The sequence below is a fragment of the Bombina bombina genome, chromosome 7 (assembly GCF_027579735.1).
Source record: "Bombina bombina isolate aBomBom1 chromosome 7, aBomBom1.pri, whole genome shotgun sequence".
Classification (NCBI taxonomy): Eukaryota; Metazoa; Chordata; class Amphibia; order Anura; family Bombinatoridae; genus Bombina; species Bombina bombina.
This window is the reverse complement of record NC_069505.1, coordinates 349,387,760-349,404,497: the sequence shown is the minus strand read 5'-3', so window position 1 is coordinate 349,404,497 and position 16,738 is coordinate 349,387,760. Positions and strand designations below refer to the sequence as shown.

Genomic DNA, 16,738 nt, shown 5'->3' with positions numbered 1-16,738 from the left:
AGGTTTAAGACACTTTCCAATTTACTTCCATTCTCAAATTTTGCACAGTCTTTTTATATTCACACCTTCTGGGGAACGAGATCCTACTGAGCATGTGCACAAGCTCACAGGGTATATGTATACTAGTCTGTGATTGGTTGATATCTGTCACATGATAAAGGGGCCAGAAAATTGGGAGGAAAAAAATACAATTGTCAGAAAAAAAAATCTACTACACTTAGTGGTCCTTTAACTGAATAACTATCTTACCAAGTCTGTGCTATCGTCCGGACAGGGCGCGACAGAATCACAGCTCGAGCATGTGCCCTGCAAGAAACATGAAATGATTACATAAACATAGACAGCCATGTGTCAAAAGAAGGTATTTGCAGTCAATCCATTGATCTTCTTGCATTATAACTTATGTATGATGTATTTTGGTGCATGAATGTTAAAGGGACATGAAACCAAAAATGTTTCTTGTTTCAGATAGAACATGTGATTTTAAACAACTTTCCAATTTTTTTCTATTATCTAATTTGTTTTGTTATCTGGGTATCCTTTGTTGAAAAAGATACCTAGGTAGGCTCAGGAGCTGCTGATTGGTGGCTGCACATATCTGCCTCATGTTATTGGCTCCCAATAGTGCGTAGCTGCTCCTTCAACAAGAGAAGGAAACACATTAGATAATACAAGTAAATTGGAAAGTTGTTTAAAATTGTATTCTCTATCTGAATCATGAAACGTAAATTATGCTTACCTGATAAATTTCTTTCTTTCTTTCCGGACATGGAAAGTCCACAACGTCATTCCAATTACTAGTGGGATATTCACTCCTGGCCAGCAGGAGGAGGCAAAGAGCACCCCAGCAGAGCTGTTAAGTGTCACTTCCCTTACCCATAACCCCCAGTCATTCAGCCGAAGGGAAATGGAAAAAGAAGATAACACGAAGGTGTAGAGGTGCCTGAGGTTTAACAAAAATACTGTCTTATTTAAGGGTGGGGTCGTGAACTCTCCATGTCCAGAATTTATTTTTTATCAGGTAAGTTTACGTTTTGTTTTCTTTCCTAAGACATGGAGAGTCCACAACGTCATTCCAAATATTAATGGGAACCAATACCCAAGCTAGACGACACAGAATGAACGGGGAGGGAGAACAAGGCAGGAGAACCTAAACAGAAGGCACCACCGCTTGAAGAACCTTTCTCCCAAAAGAGGCCTCAGCCGAGGCAAAAGTATTATATTTGTAAAATTTAGAAAAAGTATGCAGAGAGGACCATGTAGCCGCCTTGCAGATCTGTTCTACAGAAGCTTTATACTTAAAAGCCCAAGAAGAGGAGACAGCCCTAGTAGAATGAGCCATAATTCTCTCAGGAGGCTGCTGTCCAGCAGTCTCATAAGCAAAATTAATCATACTTCTCAACCAGAGAGACGGAGAAGTAGAACTGGCTTTCTGACCCTTCCTCTTTCCAGAGAAACAAACAAATAGGGCAGAAGACTGATGAAAATCTTTAGTAGCCTGTAGATAAAATTTTAAGGCGCGCACAACATCTAAGTTATGCAAAAAGACATTCCTTATGAGAAAAAGGATTAGGACAAAGGGAAGGAACAACAATTTCTGATTATTGTTTCGATCCAAAAGCACCTTAGGGAGAAACCCTAAACTTAGTACGAAGAACCGCTTTATCTGCGTGAAATATAAGGTAAGGGGAATCACACTGCAGAGCTGAGAGTTCAGAGGAAATAGCAAAAAAAAAACTTCCAAGATAACAACTTAATATCTACAGAATGCATTTGCTCAAAGGGAGCCTGCTGCAAAACCTTAAGCACAAGGTTCAAACTCCAAGGAGGAGGAACAGGTTTAAACACAGGCCTGATTCTGACCAAGGCCTGACAAAAAGATTGAACATCTGGCACATCCGCCAGATGTTTGTGTAAAAGAATAGACAGTGCAGAAATCTGACCCTTCAGAGAACTGACTGACAAACCCTTCTCCAGACCTTCCTGGAGAAATGACAAAATTCTAGGAATCCTGACCTTACTCCAAGAGAAGCCCTTTAAATCACCTCTATATAGGTATTTGCGCCATACCTTATGGTATATTTTATGAGTAACCGGTTTACGAGCCTGAAGCATAGTATCAATGACTAGCGAAATCTAAGGCCTAGATTTAGAGTTCGGCGGTAGCCGTGAAAACCAGCGTTAGAGGCTCCTAACGCTGGTTTTAGGCTACCGCCGGTATTTGGAGTCAGTGACTAAAGGGTCTAACGCTCACTTTTCAGCCGCGACTTTTCCATACCGCAGATCCCCTTACGTCAATTGCGTATCCTATCTTTTCAATGGGATCTTTCTAACGCTGGTATTTAGAGTCGTTTCTGAAGTGAGCGTTAGAGCTCTAACGACAAAACTCCAGCCGCCGGAAAATAGCAGGAGTTAAGAGCTTTCTGGGCTAACGCCGGTTCATAAAGCTCTTAACTACTGTACCCTAAAGTACACTAACACCCATAAACTACCTATGTACCCCTAAACCGAGGTCCCCCCACATCGCCGCCACTCGATTTAAATTTTTTAACCCCTAATCTGCCGACCGCCACCTACGTTATACTTATGTACCCCTAATCTGCTGCCCCTAACCCCGCCGACCCCTGTATTACATTTATTAACCCCTAACCTGCCCCCCACAACGTCGCCGCCAGCTACTTACAATAATTAACCCCTAATCTGCCGACCGCAAAGCGCCGCCACCTACATTATCCTTATGTACCCTAATCTGCTGCCCCTAACACCGCCGACCCCTATATTATATTTATTAACCCCTAATCTGCCCCCCTCAACGTCGCCTCCACCTGCCTACACTTATTAACCCCTAATCTGCCGAGCGGACCTGAGCGCTACTATAATAAAGTAATTAACCCCTAATCCGCCTCACTAACCCTATCATAAATAGTATTAACCCCTAATCTGCCCTCCCTAACATCGCCGACACCTAACTTCAATTATTAACCCCTAATCTGCCGACCGGAGCTCACCGCTATTCTAATAAATGTATTAACCCCTAAAGCTAAGTCTAACCCTAACACTAACACCCCCTAACTTAAATATAATTTAAATCTAACGAAATAAATTAACTCTTATTAAATAAATTTTTCCTATTTAAAGCTAAATACTTACCTGTAAAATAAATCCTAATATAGCTACAATATAAATTATAATTATATTATAGCTATTTTAGGATTAATATTTATTTTACAGGCAACTTTGTAATTATTTTAACCAGGTACAATAGCTATTAAATAGTTAAGAACTATTTAATAGTTACCTAGTTAAAATAATAACAAATTTACCTGTAAAATAAATCCTAACCTAAGTTATAATTAAACCTAACACTACCCTATCAATAAATTAATTAAATAAACTACCTACAATTACCTACAATTAACCTAACACTACACTATCAATAAATAAATTAAATACAAATGCTACAAATAACTACAATTACATAAACTAACTAAAGTACAAAAAATAAAAAAGAACTAAGTTACAAAAAATAAAAAAATATTTACAAACATAAGAAAAATATTACAACAATTTTAAACTAATTACACCTACTCTAAGCCCCCTAATAAAATAACAAAGCCCCCCAAAATAAAAAAAATGCCCTACCCTATTCTAAATTAATACATTTAAAAGCTCTTTTACCTTACCAGCCCTGAACAGGGCCCTTTGCGGGGCATGCCCCAAGAAAATCAGCTCTTTTGCCTGTAAAAAAAAACATACAATACCCCCCCCCCAACATTACAACCCACCACCCACATACCCCTAATCTAACCCAAACCCCCCTTAAATAAACCTAACACTAAGCCCCTGAAGATCTTCCTACCTTGTCTTCACCATACCAGGTTCACCGATCGGTCCAGAAGAGCTCCTCCGATGTCCTGATCCAAGCCCAAGCGGGGGGCTGAAGAGGTCCATGATCCAGCTGAAGTCTTCATCCAAGCGGGGCAGAAGAGTTCTTCCATCCGATTGAAGTCTTCATCCAAGCGGCATCCATCCGGAGCGAAGCGGCAGCATCCTGAAGACCTCCTGGCCGACGACTGAACGACGAATGACGGTTCCTTTAAATGACGTCATCCAAGATGGCGTCCCTCGAATTCCGATTGGCTGATAGGATTCTATCAGCCAATCGGAATTAAGGTAGGAATATTCTGATTGGCTGATGGAATCAGCCAATCAGAATCAACTTCAATCCTATTGGCTGATCCAATCAGCCAATCAGATTGAGCTCGCATTCTATTGGCTGTTCCGATCAGCCAATAGAATGCGAGCTCAATCTGATTGGCTGATTGGATCAGCCAATCGGATTGAACTTGATTCTGATTGGCTGATTCCATCAGCCAATCAGAATATTCCTACCTTAATTCCGATTGGCTGATAGAATCCTATCAGCCAATCGGAATTCGAGGGACGCCATCTTGGATGACGTCATTTAAAGGAACCGTCATTCGTCGTTCAGTCGTCGGCCAGGATGGATGTTCCGCGGTGGAGGTCTTCAGGATGCTGCCGCTTTGCTCCGGATGGATGCCGCTTGGATGAAGACTTCAATCGGATGGAAGAACTCTTCTGCCCCGCTTGGATGAAGACTTCAGCTGGATCATGGACCTCTTCAGCCCCCCGCTTGGGCTTGGATCAGGACATCGGAGGAGCTCTTCTGGACCGATCGGTGAACCTGGTATGGTGAAGACAAGGTAGGAAGATCTTCAGGGGCTTAGTGTTAGGTTTATTTAAGGGGGGTTTGGGTTAGATTAGGGGTATGTGGGTGGTGGGTTGTAATGTTGGGGGGGGTATTGTATGTTTTTTTTTACAGGCAAAAGAGCTGATTTTCTTGGGGCATGCCCCGCAAAGGGCCCTGTTCAGGGCTGGTAAGGTAAAAGAGCTTTTAAATGTATTAATTTAGAATAGGGTAGGGCATTTTTTTATTTTGGGGGGCTTTGTTATTTTATTAGGGGGCTTAGAGTAGGTGTAATTAGTTTAAAATTGTTGTAATATTTTTCTTATGTTTGTAAATATTTTTTTATTTTTTGTAACTTAGTTCTTTTTTATTTTTTGTACTTTAGTTAGTTTATGTAATTGTAGTTATTTGTAGCATTTGTATTTAATTTATTTATTGATAGTGTAGTGTTAGGTTAATTGTAGGTAATTGTAGGTAGTTTATTTAATTAATTTATTGATAGGGTAGTGTTAGGTTTAATTATAACTTAGGTTAGGATTTATTTTACAGGTAAATTTGTTATTATTTTAACTAGGTAACTATTAAATAGTTCTTAACTATTTAATAGCTATTGTACCTGGTTAAAATAATTACAAAGTTGCCTGTAAAATAAATATTAATCCTAAAATAGCTATAATATAATTATAATTTATATTGTAGCTATATTAGGATTTATTTTACAGGTAAGTATTTAGCTTTAAATAGGATTAATTTATTTAATAAGAGTTAATTTATTTCGTTAGATTTAAATTATATTTAACTTAGGGGGGTGTTAGTGTTAGGGTTAGACTTAGCTTTAGGGGTTAATACATTTATTAGAATAGCGGTGAGCTCCGGTCGGCAGATTAGGGGTTAATAATTGAAGTTAGGTGTCGGCGATGTTAGGGAGGGCAGATTAGGGGTTAATACTATTTATTATAGGGTTAGTGAGGCGGATTAGGGGTTAATTACTTTATTATAGTAGCGCTCAGGTCCGCTCGGCAGATTAGGGGTTAATAAGTGTAGGCAGGTGTCGGCGACGTTGTGGGGGGCAGGTTAGGGGTTAATAAATATAATATAGGGGTCGGCGGTGTTAGGGGCAGCAGATTAGGGGTACATAAGGATAACGTAGGTGGCGGCGCTTTGCGGTCGGAAGATTAGGGGTTAATTATTGTAGGTAGCTGGCGGCGACGTTGTGGGGGGCAGGTTAGGGGTTAATAAATATAATATAGGGGTCGGCGATGTTAGGGCAGCAGATTAGGGGTACATAGGGATAACGTAGGTAGCGGCGGTTTACGGAGCGGAAGATTAGGGGTTAATAATATAATGCAGGGGTCAGCGATAGCGGGGGCGGCAGATTAGGGGTTAATAAGTGTAAGGTTAGGGGTGTTTAGACTCGGGGTACATGTTAGAGTGTTAGGTGCAGACGTAGGAAGTGTTTCCCCATAGGAAACAATGGGGCTGCGTTAGGAGCTGAACGCTGCTTTTTTGCAGGTGTTAGGTTTTTTTTCAGCTCAAACAGCCCCATTGTTTCCTATGGGGGAATCGTGCACGAGCACGTTTTTGAGGCTGGCCGCGTCCGTAAGCAACTCTGGTATCGAGAGTTGCATTTGCGGTAAAAATGCTCTACGCTCCTTTTTTGGAGCCTAACGCAGCATTTTTTTGAACTCTCGATACCAGAGTTAATTTTATGGTGCGGCCAGAAAAAAGCCTGCGGAGCGTTAACAGCCCATCTACCGCCAAACTCCAAATCTAGGCCTAAGTGTTTAATCTCCAAGCAGTCAGCTTCAGAGAAACTAGATTTGGATGGAGGAAAGGACCCTGAGTTAGAAGGTCCTTCCTCAGAGGTAACTTCCAAGGTGGAAGAGATGCCATCTTCACTAAGTCCTCAAACCAGATCCTGTGAGGCCATGCTGGAGCTATTAGAATTACAGACGCTCTCTCCTGTTTGATACGAGCAATGACTCATGGAAGAAGAGCAAAAGGAGGAAACAAGTATGCTAGACCGAAATCCCAAGGAACCGCCAGAGCATCTATCAGGGCGGCCTGAGGATCTCTTGACCTTGAACTGTACATTGGAAGCCTGGCGTTCTGACGAGATGCCATCAGATCCAACTCCGGCACCCCCCACTTGAGGGATAACCTGGAGAACACCTCCGGATGGAGAGCCCACTCCCCGAGATTAAAAATCTGCCTGCTCAGAAAATCTGCCTCCCAGTTGTCCACTCCTGGAAAGTGGATGGCAGATAGGAGACAATCGTGAGCTTCTGCCCACTGAATAATGCGAGTCACCTCCTTCATGGCCAAGGAACTCTGTGGATCCAGATCTATCATCTGAGATAGATCTGAATGGTCTCCATTCCATTGCCTGAGCATGCATAATTGTAGAGCTCTCAGATGGAATTGATCAAAAGGAATGATGTCCATGGAAGCAACCTGCAGACCAATTACCTCCATGCATTGAGCCACTGATGGACGGACAGTAGACTGGAGAGAGCGGCAAGAAGTGAGAAGTTTGTTTTTTCTGACCACCATCAGAAAAATCTTCATATATAGGGAATCTATAATGGTCCCTAAGAAACACACCCTTGTAGCTGGAACAAGGGAATTATTCTCCAGATTCACTTTCCATCCGTGGGAACATAAGAAAAGACAAGATATCTGTATGAGAGTTTGCTAGTTGAAAAGCTAATGCCTGAATCAAGATGTCGTGTAAGGCGCCACCACAATTCCCGGAGACCTGACAATTGCCAAGAGAGCCCCCAGAACCTTTGTGAAAAAAAATGGCTTCCATTTTGAAGGACGGTACACTGAGAAATTTGTTGAGACATTTTAGGGTAGAAAAGTTTCCTCTTTTTTGGGAACCACAAACAGATTTGAATAGAATCGTAGACCCTGTTCCCTTACTGGAACTGGGACATTCACTCCCAGGGAGAAAAGATCCTGAACGCAGTTTAAGAATGCCTCCCTTTTTACCTGATCTGCAGATAATCTTGAGAGGAGAAATCTGCCCCTGGGAGGACAAGTCTTGAAGTCTATTTTGTAACCCTGAGATACTAGGTCCACAGCCCAAGGGTCTGGGACATTGTGTATCCAAGCTTGTTGAAACAAGAAAAGTCTGCCCCCACTTGATCCAATACCGGACCGGGGGAGGACACTTCATGCTGACTTAGTCTCAGATGAAGTCTTCTTTGATTGCTGCCCTTTAATCCAGTTCTGATTGGATCTCCAAGAGGACTTGGACTGCTCCAGAGAAAGACTTATGACCCTTGAAGTTACGAAAGGAATGAAAATTAGAATTTTGACCCCCCTTAGGTCTATTCGTTTTGTGGTAGAAAATACCCCTTTCCACCCGTAATTTTAGAAATTATCTCCGGCAGACCAGGACCAAACAGGGTCTTACCCTTGTAAGGTAACGACAGGAGCTTGGACTTGGCGGTAACATCAGCTGACCTTGATTTTAGCCACAGAGCCCTGCGAGCTAGAACAGTGAAGACAGACATCTTGGCTCCTAGTCTAATGACTTGCATGTTGGCATCAGAGATAAAGAAATTGGCCAGCTTGAGAGCCTTGATCCTATCTTGGATCTCCTCTGACGAAGTCTCCTCTAAAATCAGTTCAGACAAAGCATCACAACAATAAGATGCTGTGCTTGCTCCCATAGCAATACAAACAGCAGATTGCCATTGCAATCCCTGATGAACATACATTTTCTTTAAATAAGCCTCCAGCTTTTTGTTTGTGGGATCCTTAAAAGAACAGCTATCCTCTATAGGAATTGTGGTTCTCTTGGCCAGAGTAGAAAAAGCTCCTTTAGGTACAGTGCACCATGAGTCCCGAATGGAGTCAGCAACAGGAAACTTCTTTTTAAAAACAAGACTGAGGGGGGAACTTCCGGGTGGCGGCCATGGCAGGACGTATGATCTACAGCTCCTTCTTCTGCTACCACATATTTATATGAAAGATATTCCTCATTAACTCATCCACCGTATATTTTAGAGTGAGACTCTACAGCAAAGCATATTCTCTCATGTAACACCACTCTTTCTAGATTTGAGGTATTATTTAGCAGACCGGAACATTTCAGAGGTTGCGGCCTACCATCTCTACACCCCCCGGCAGGGTACCATTTAACCCTGTCGTTAGTAAGTAGTGATATCCCGCAAGACACTGCATATATTCTTTTTCAGCAAGATGTAACATTTAATCTAAAGGAGCATTGCATACCTCACTCTTGGCTAAAGCTTACTACAATATATCCGATATGGAGATTCCCTCAAACTTTATGGAAGAGCTCTGCAGCTTGCTTGCTTCCCACCATGCAGCCTTAGAAGCTACACTTTACACAGTCTCCAGGCACAGTAATGCCCGCTTGTCCCACATACCTATCCAACCTGAAACCTGCGTGAGAGGAGGTGATGGTGGTGACGCTTTGGGCCCCCAGCGTCTAAACCCTACCTTCAAAGCACCAGTGGGAGACCGAGAGTCACAAGAAGAGGAACCGACATCGCAACCTGATTCAGTGCGGGTGAACGAACACATGACCGCATTGGAGAGCTCTGCTAAATCCTTCCAAGCCCACAATATCAACCCGGAGGTGCCCCGGTCGGACATCCCATGGAACCGAGGAGAATTGAGGAGGAGTTTTTCAGCGCTTCCAGTCCAGAAACAGGACGACGCTTGTGGAGACTGGGGACTGCATGCTCAAAGACGGCCTTGGCCAGCTCTGCTTCACCCGCTTCTTCACATGATCTTGCTGCCTCGTAGGTGGGATCCAGGTGGCCTGCTTGCCCTCTATGTCTAAGCCTCCTGGGCCACATATAGGACTCTGGGGACTAACTTTCACTGAACATTGTGAGTCATCCAAGTTACTCGATATATGCTTATTCTAGTATATGTGACCCCCATACCTTTGCCTTAGGATTCTGGCAACATATCATCAGGGGTTGAGAAGGAACTCTGCTTGTCACGTTCAGGAGTGGAGTAATCGTTTGGGACACCTTATATTACCAGCTTGACTCTTAGCTCCTTAGCGGCAGACAACTGTGCCAGCATTTGCTGTTTTTCTAGCCTATATTATGTACACCTTTTAAAAGCCCATTTTACCATACAGGGGCCGACTTGCAGTTTCCAGATGTGTACTTTTGGCTTCTCATTTTTTTTAGACATTTACCAGTTTAGCTTAGCTTTTACCTACTAATATTTGACATATTGAATCCTTATGTACTAACCCTGAGTTTCTAACATGTACCTTACATAGATGTTCCCTTGTTGTAGGGTCAATATAATGTTGCCGTTAAGTAACTCTCTCACCTACTATTGCTCCATATTATCTATGCCAAATAGAGTCATATATAGCCCCATATTCACACCATTGTGAAATCTTGTGCAGGCTGGACCTGCACTATTGTTATTGTCCACTATATCCCTATCTTTCTATGTCATATGAGCTATATCTAGGGAAAAGGAACATTCTCATCTTATAGGCAGCACAGCTTGTGTACACTTTGCTAATTTGGTTCCTTCTGTTATGTGAGTCTGTAAGCTCTGTAATGTTAGTTGACCCGCTGTATCTTGTCTCATCTACACCATCTAATTGAGATAAGTGTTTAAGTTTTGAGTTATTTCTGCATAGAGGTATGAGGTACATTATATGCTATACAATTTTTCAGTCACACCGGTTCATAATGTGCATTTGAGGCAATATAGCATGAAGTTTAACCTTCCTGCTACATAAATTATTATCTCTGCTCTGTATTTACATTCAATGTCTTTTGGGGAGCTCTCCTGAGCAGCTATTAAGAGTTATGTTAGTAAGTTTACTGTTAATCATTATTCCTTCACAGATTTGTAGGTATGCGCACTTAATAACATGATGTCTTCCCTAATCATTCTAGTTCTCTAAATAACCCTAAACTGTTGATAAAGCCTGAATTACAAAAAATAGAAAATGAGGTTCAGTTCAGATCCAAGAGTGGTCTCCTTAGTTGTTTTTTTTTACCTCCAATGCCTATCTCACATAGAGTGGAGGTCCAAAAGTGGCCTCATTTACCAATTTGGAGGTTTAAAAAGGATTTGCTATACTGCCTGAGTATTGTGCCCACTTGTTTAGTAGTGTGCCCACTTCTTTATGCCTTTTTATGTAATGCAGCTAATCAATCACAAAGTTGTATCTTATGTTGTCTTCAACATGTGGCACTGTATTGTATATTTCTTGTATACCTTATGTTAAACCTCAAATAAAAAGTTTAAAACAAAACAAAAATAAAAAACAGGAGACTGAGAAAACGGAATCCCTGGCTTATCCCATTCCTGTGCTATGATCTCCGACACACGGTCTGGAACAGGAAACACTTCCACAGAGGGGACATCATAGTATTTATTAAGCTTACTAAATTTTTTAGGGTTGACAGCGTCAGAAGAATTGGAGTCGTCCAAAGTAGCCAGAACCTCCTTTAGATGTAAACAAAAATGTTCAATATTAAATCTGAAGTTTACTTCTTAAGAATTAGTCGAAGGATTTATACTATCAGAATCTGAGATCACACCCTCAGAAGCTACCGAGGTATCCTACTTATCCGACCTATGGGGGAGGTCAACCATTGCAGAAAAGGATGGAACAGACACCTAATTATCAGAAAAATGCTTTGATTTCCTCTTGCACTTACCCGCAATGGGAAAAGCAGATAAAGCCACAGACACTGCAGAAGATATCTGTGCAGCAAAATCTATTGACAAATACACGCCTCCATGAGGCTGAGAAGAACTGAAGGGCACTGTATGTGATGTAATTGAGGCTTGGGACGTTTGAGGAGAAAGCTGTGGCATATCCTGAACAGCATTATCCTGAGAGACAATAGGCTCAGAAGGCAGTAATTTATCTTTAAGTTTTAGGGTCCTAGCTAAACATGAGGAGCAAAATTGCATAATCAATACAATTTGGTCCTCTAAACATAGTAAACATTTATCAAATGAAACAGACTCCTGTTCAGTGTCCACAGCTTAGATAGTACCCCAAAAGTAAATGAAGACAAAAAAAAAATACTGTCACTTTAAGAAGGAACTGGAATCCCTCAGAGCGCAATAACGCTAAGTATGCACTAAAACAGGAAAACAAAAAATACACCTCTACACCTCAGTCAGACTGAAGTGCCCTTATGTAAACGCTAGAAGCAGAGATAAAATAAATTAACAGTTCCAACGAGGTCTCTCACAGAGAATGACACTGCTCTGCTCAGCGTACAAGTGGAAGAGCGGGCTGTCACGTGAGTGGCACACAAGAAAACTGTGCAACAAACTGAAAGCTCGTGATCGTAACTTCTAGGAAACTCACTGAGCTAACGATTACGATCCAATATGTGTTAAAACAGTTTAAAAACACCTCCATAGCGCTTCCCACTTTAAGCAATAAAATAAGTGAACAAAAACACCCTTCAGCCTGAGGAACCATCCCATTCAGAAACTGTGAGTGGATCTTCGGGGGTTAGTGTTAGGCTTTTTTTTACTTTTTTGGGTGTTTTTTTTTTTTAAATTAGGGTTTGGGCTTGAGCTGAATGCCCTTTTCAGGGCAATGTAAAAGAGCTGAATGCCCTTTTAAGGGCAATACCCATACAAATGCCCCTTTCAGGCAATGGGTAGCTTAGGTTTTTGTTAGAGTTAAGTTTTTTATTTTGGGGGGTTGGGCGGGTGGTGGGTTTTACTGTCGGAAACTGATTTCTTTAGGGCAATGCCTCACAAAAGGCCCTTTAAAGGGCTATTGGTAGTTCATTGCAGGTTAGGGGGTGTTTTTATTTTGTGGGGGCTTTTTTAATTTTTCTAGGGCTATTAGATTAGGTGTAATTCTTTTTATTTTTGATAATTTCGTTTGTTATTTTTCGTAATTTAAGTGTTTTTTATTTTTTGTAATTTTAGACAAATTGATTTAGTAGTGTTAGTTTTTTTTAATGTGTAATTTAGTTTTTTTAATTGGTAGTTATTTTAATTTTAGTATAATAGTTTAGTATAATAGTTATGTTAATTGTTAGTTTAAACATAGGCCTAGATTTGGAGTTCGGCGGTAGCCGTCAAAACCAGCGTTAGAGGCTCCTAACGCTGGTTTTGGCCGCCCGCTGGTATTTGGAGTCAGTGATTAAAGGGTCTAACGCTCACTTTACAGCCGCGACTTTTCCATACCGCAGATCCCCCTACGCCATTTGCGTAGCCTATCTTTTCAATGGGATCTTTCTAACGCCGGTATTTAGAGTCGTTTCTGAAGTGAGCGTTAGAGCTCTAACGACAAAATTCCAGCCGCCTGAAAATAGCAGGAGTTAAGAGCTTTCTGGCTAACGCCGGTTCATAAAGCTCTTAACTACTGTACCCTAAAGTACACTAACACCCATAAACTACCTATGTACCCCTAAACCGAGGTCCCCCCACATCGCCGCCACTCGATTAAAATTTTTAACCCCTAATCTGCCGACCGCCACCTACGTTATATTTATGTACCCCTAATCTGCTGCCCCTAACCCCGCCGACCCCTGTATTATATTTATTAACCCCTAACCTGCCCCCCACAACATCGCCGCCAGCTACTTAAAATAATTAACCCCTAATCTTCCGACCGCAAAGCGCCGCCACCTACGTTATCCCTATGTACCCCTAATCTGCTACCCCTAACACCGCCGACCCCTATATTATATTTATTAACCCCTAATCTGCCCCCCTCAACGTCGCCGACACCTGCCTACACTTATTAACCCCTAATCTGCCGAGCGGACCTGAGCGCTACTATAATAAAGTTATTAACCCCTAATCCGCCTCACTAACCCTATCATAAATAGTATTAACCCCTAATCTGCCCTCCCTAACATCGCCGACACCTAACTTCAATTATTAACCCCTAAACTTCCGATCGGAGCTCACCGCTATTCTAATAAATGTATTAACCCCTAAAGCTAAGTCTAACCCTAACACTAACACCCCCCTAACTTAAATATAATTTACATCTAACGAAATAAATTAACTCTTATTAAATAAATTATTCCTATTTAAAGCTAAATACTTACCTGTAAAATAAACCCTAATATAGCTACAATATAAATTATAATTATATTATAGCTATTTTAGGATTAATATTTATTTTACAGGCAACTTTGTATTTATTTTAACCAGGTACAATAGCTATTAAATAGTTAAGAACTATTTAATAGTTACCTAGTTAAAATAATAACAAATTTACCTGTAAAATAAATCCTAACCTAAGATATAATTAAACCTAACACTACCCTATCAATAAAATAATTAAATAAACTACCTACAATTACCTACAATTAACCTAACACTACACTATCAATAAATTAATTAAACACAATTGCTACAAATAAATACAATTAAATAAACTAGCTAAAGTACAAAAAATAAAAAAGAACTAAGTTACAGAAAATAAAAAAATATTTACAAACATAAGAAAAATATTACAACAATTTTAAACTAATTACACCTACTCTAAGCCCCCTAATAAAATAACAAAGCCCCCCAAAATAAAAAATTCCCTACCCTATTCTAAATTAAAAAAGTTACAAGCTCTTTTACCTTACCAGCCCTGAACAGGGCCCTTTGCGGGGCATGCCCCAAGAAGTTCAGCTCTTTTGCCTGTAAAAAAAAACATACAATACCCCCCCCCCCCAACATTACAACCCACCACCCACATACCCCTAATCTAACCCAAACCCCCCTTAAATAAACCTAACACTAAGACCCTGAAGATCTTCCTACCTTGTCTTCACCATCCAGGTATCACCGATCCGTCCTGGCATCCGGTGCTGAAGAGGTCCAGAAGAGGCTCCAAAGTCTTCCTCCTATCCGGCAAGAAGAGGACATCCGGACCGGCAAACATCTTCATCCAAGCGGCATCTTCGATCTTCTTCCATCCGGTGCGGAGCGGGTCCATGTTGAAGCAGCCGACGCGGATCCATCCTCTTCTTTCGGCGTCTCCCGACGAATGACGGTTCCTTTAAGGGACGTCATCCAAGATGGCGTCCCTCGAATTCCGATTGGCTGATAGGATTCTATCAGCCAATCGGAATTAAGGTAGGAATTTTCTGATTGGCTGATGGAATCAGCCAATCAGAATCAAGTTCAATCCGATTGGCTGATCCAATCAGCCAATCAGATTGAGCTCGCATTCTATTGGCTGATCGGAACAGCCAATAGAATGCGAGCTCAATCTGATTGGCTGATTGGATCAGCCAATCGGATTGAACTTGATTCTGATTGGCTGATTCCATCAGCCAATCAGAAAATTCCTACCTTAATTCCGATTGGCTGATAGAATCCTATCAGCCAATCGGAATTCGAGGGACGCCATCTTGGATGACGTCCCTTAAAGGAACCGTCATTCGTCGGGAGACGCCGAAAGAAGAGGATGGATCCGCGTCGGCTGCTTCAACATGGACCCGCTCCGCACCGGATGGAAGAAGATCGAAGATGCCGCTTGGATGAAGATGTTTGCCGGTCCGGATGTCCTCTTCTTGCCGGATAGGAGGAAGACTTTGGAGCCTCTTCTGGACCTCTTCAGCACCGGATGCCAGGACGGATCGGTGATACCTGGATGGTGAAGACAAGGTAGGAAGATCTTCAGGGTCTTAGTGTTAGGTTTATTTAAGGGGGGTTTGGGTTAGATTAGGGGTATGTGGGTGGTGGGTTGTAATGTTGGGGGGGGGTATTGTATGTTTTTTTTTACAGGCAAAAGAGCTGAACTTCTTGGGGCATGCCCCGCAAAGGGCCCTGTTCAGGGCTGGTAAGGTAAAAGAGCTTGTAACTTTTTTAATTTAGAATAGGGTAGGGAATTTTTTATTTTGGGGGGCTTTGTTATTTTATTAGGGGGCTTAGAGTAGGTGTAATTAGTTTAAAATTGTTGTAATATTTTTCTTATGTTTGTAAATATTTTTTTATTTTCTGTAACTTAGTTCTTTTTTATTTTTTGTACTTTAGCTAGTTTATTTAATTGTATTTATTTGTAGCAATTGTGTTTAATTAATTTATTGATAGTGTAGTGTTAGGTTAATTGTAGGTAATTGTAGGTAGTTTATTTAATTATTTTATTGATAGGGTAGTGTTAGGTTTAATTATATCTTAGGTTAGGATTTATTTTACAGGTAAATTTGTTATTATTTTAACTAGGTAACTATTAAGTCTTACTATTAAGCTATTGTACCTGGTTAAAATAAATACAAAGTTGCCTGTAAAATAAATATTAATCCTAAAATAGCTATAATATAATTATAATTTATATTGTAGCTATATTAGGGTTTATTTTACAGGTAAGTATTTATCTTTAAATAGGAATAATTTATTTAATAAGAGTTAATTTATTTCGTTAGATGTAAATTATATTTAAGTTAGGGGGGTGTTAGTGTTAGGGTTAGACTTAGCTTTAGGGGTTAATACATTTATTAGAATAGCGGTGAGCTCCGATCGGAAGTTTAGGGGTTAATAATTGAAGGTAGGTGTCGGCGATGTTAGGGAGGGCAGATTAGGGGTTAATACTATTTATGATAGGGTTAGTGAGGCGGATTAGGGGTTAATAACTTTATAATAGTAGCGCTCCGGTCCGCTCGGCAGATTAGGGGTTAATAAGTGTAGGTAGGTGTCGGCGACGTTGTGGGGGGCAGATTAGGGGTTAATAAATATAACATAGGGGTCGGCGATGTTAGGGCAGCAGATTAGGGGTACATAGGGATAACGTAGGTTGCGGCGTTTTACGGAGCGGCAGATTAGGGGTTAAAAGTGTAATGCAGGGGTCAGCGATAGCGGGGGCGGCAGATTAGGGGTTAATAAGTGTAAGGTTAGGGGTGTTTAGACTCGGGGTACATGTTAGAGTGTTAGGTGCAGACGTAGGAAGTGTTTCCCCATAGGAAACAATGGGGCTGCGTTAGGAGCTGAACGCTGCTTTTTTGCAGGTGTTAGGTTTTTTTTCAGCTCAAACAGTCCCATTGTTTCCTATGGGAGAATCGTGCACGAGCACGTTTTTGA

General features: G+C 41.1%; 1 protein-coding gene across 1 annotated transcript in view; it reads right to left on the bottom strand.

Moving 5' to 3' along the window:
* The window catches only part of STAB1 (stabilin 1), a 1,127,460-nt gene that overhangs the window by 731,669 nt on the left and 379,053 nt on the right, over positions 1-16,738 (bottom strand). The window contains exon 19 of the mRNA XM_053721023.1: positions 250-306. Coding sequence (XP_053576998.1) covers positions 250-306 — 57 coding nt within the window. The remainder of the gene's footprint in view (positions 1-249; positions 307-16,738) is intronic.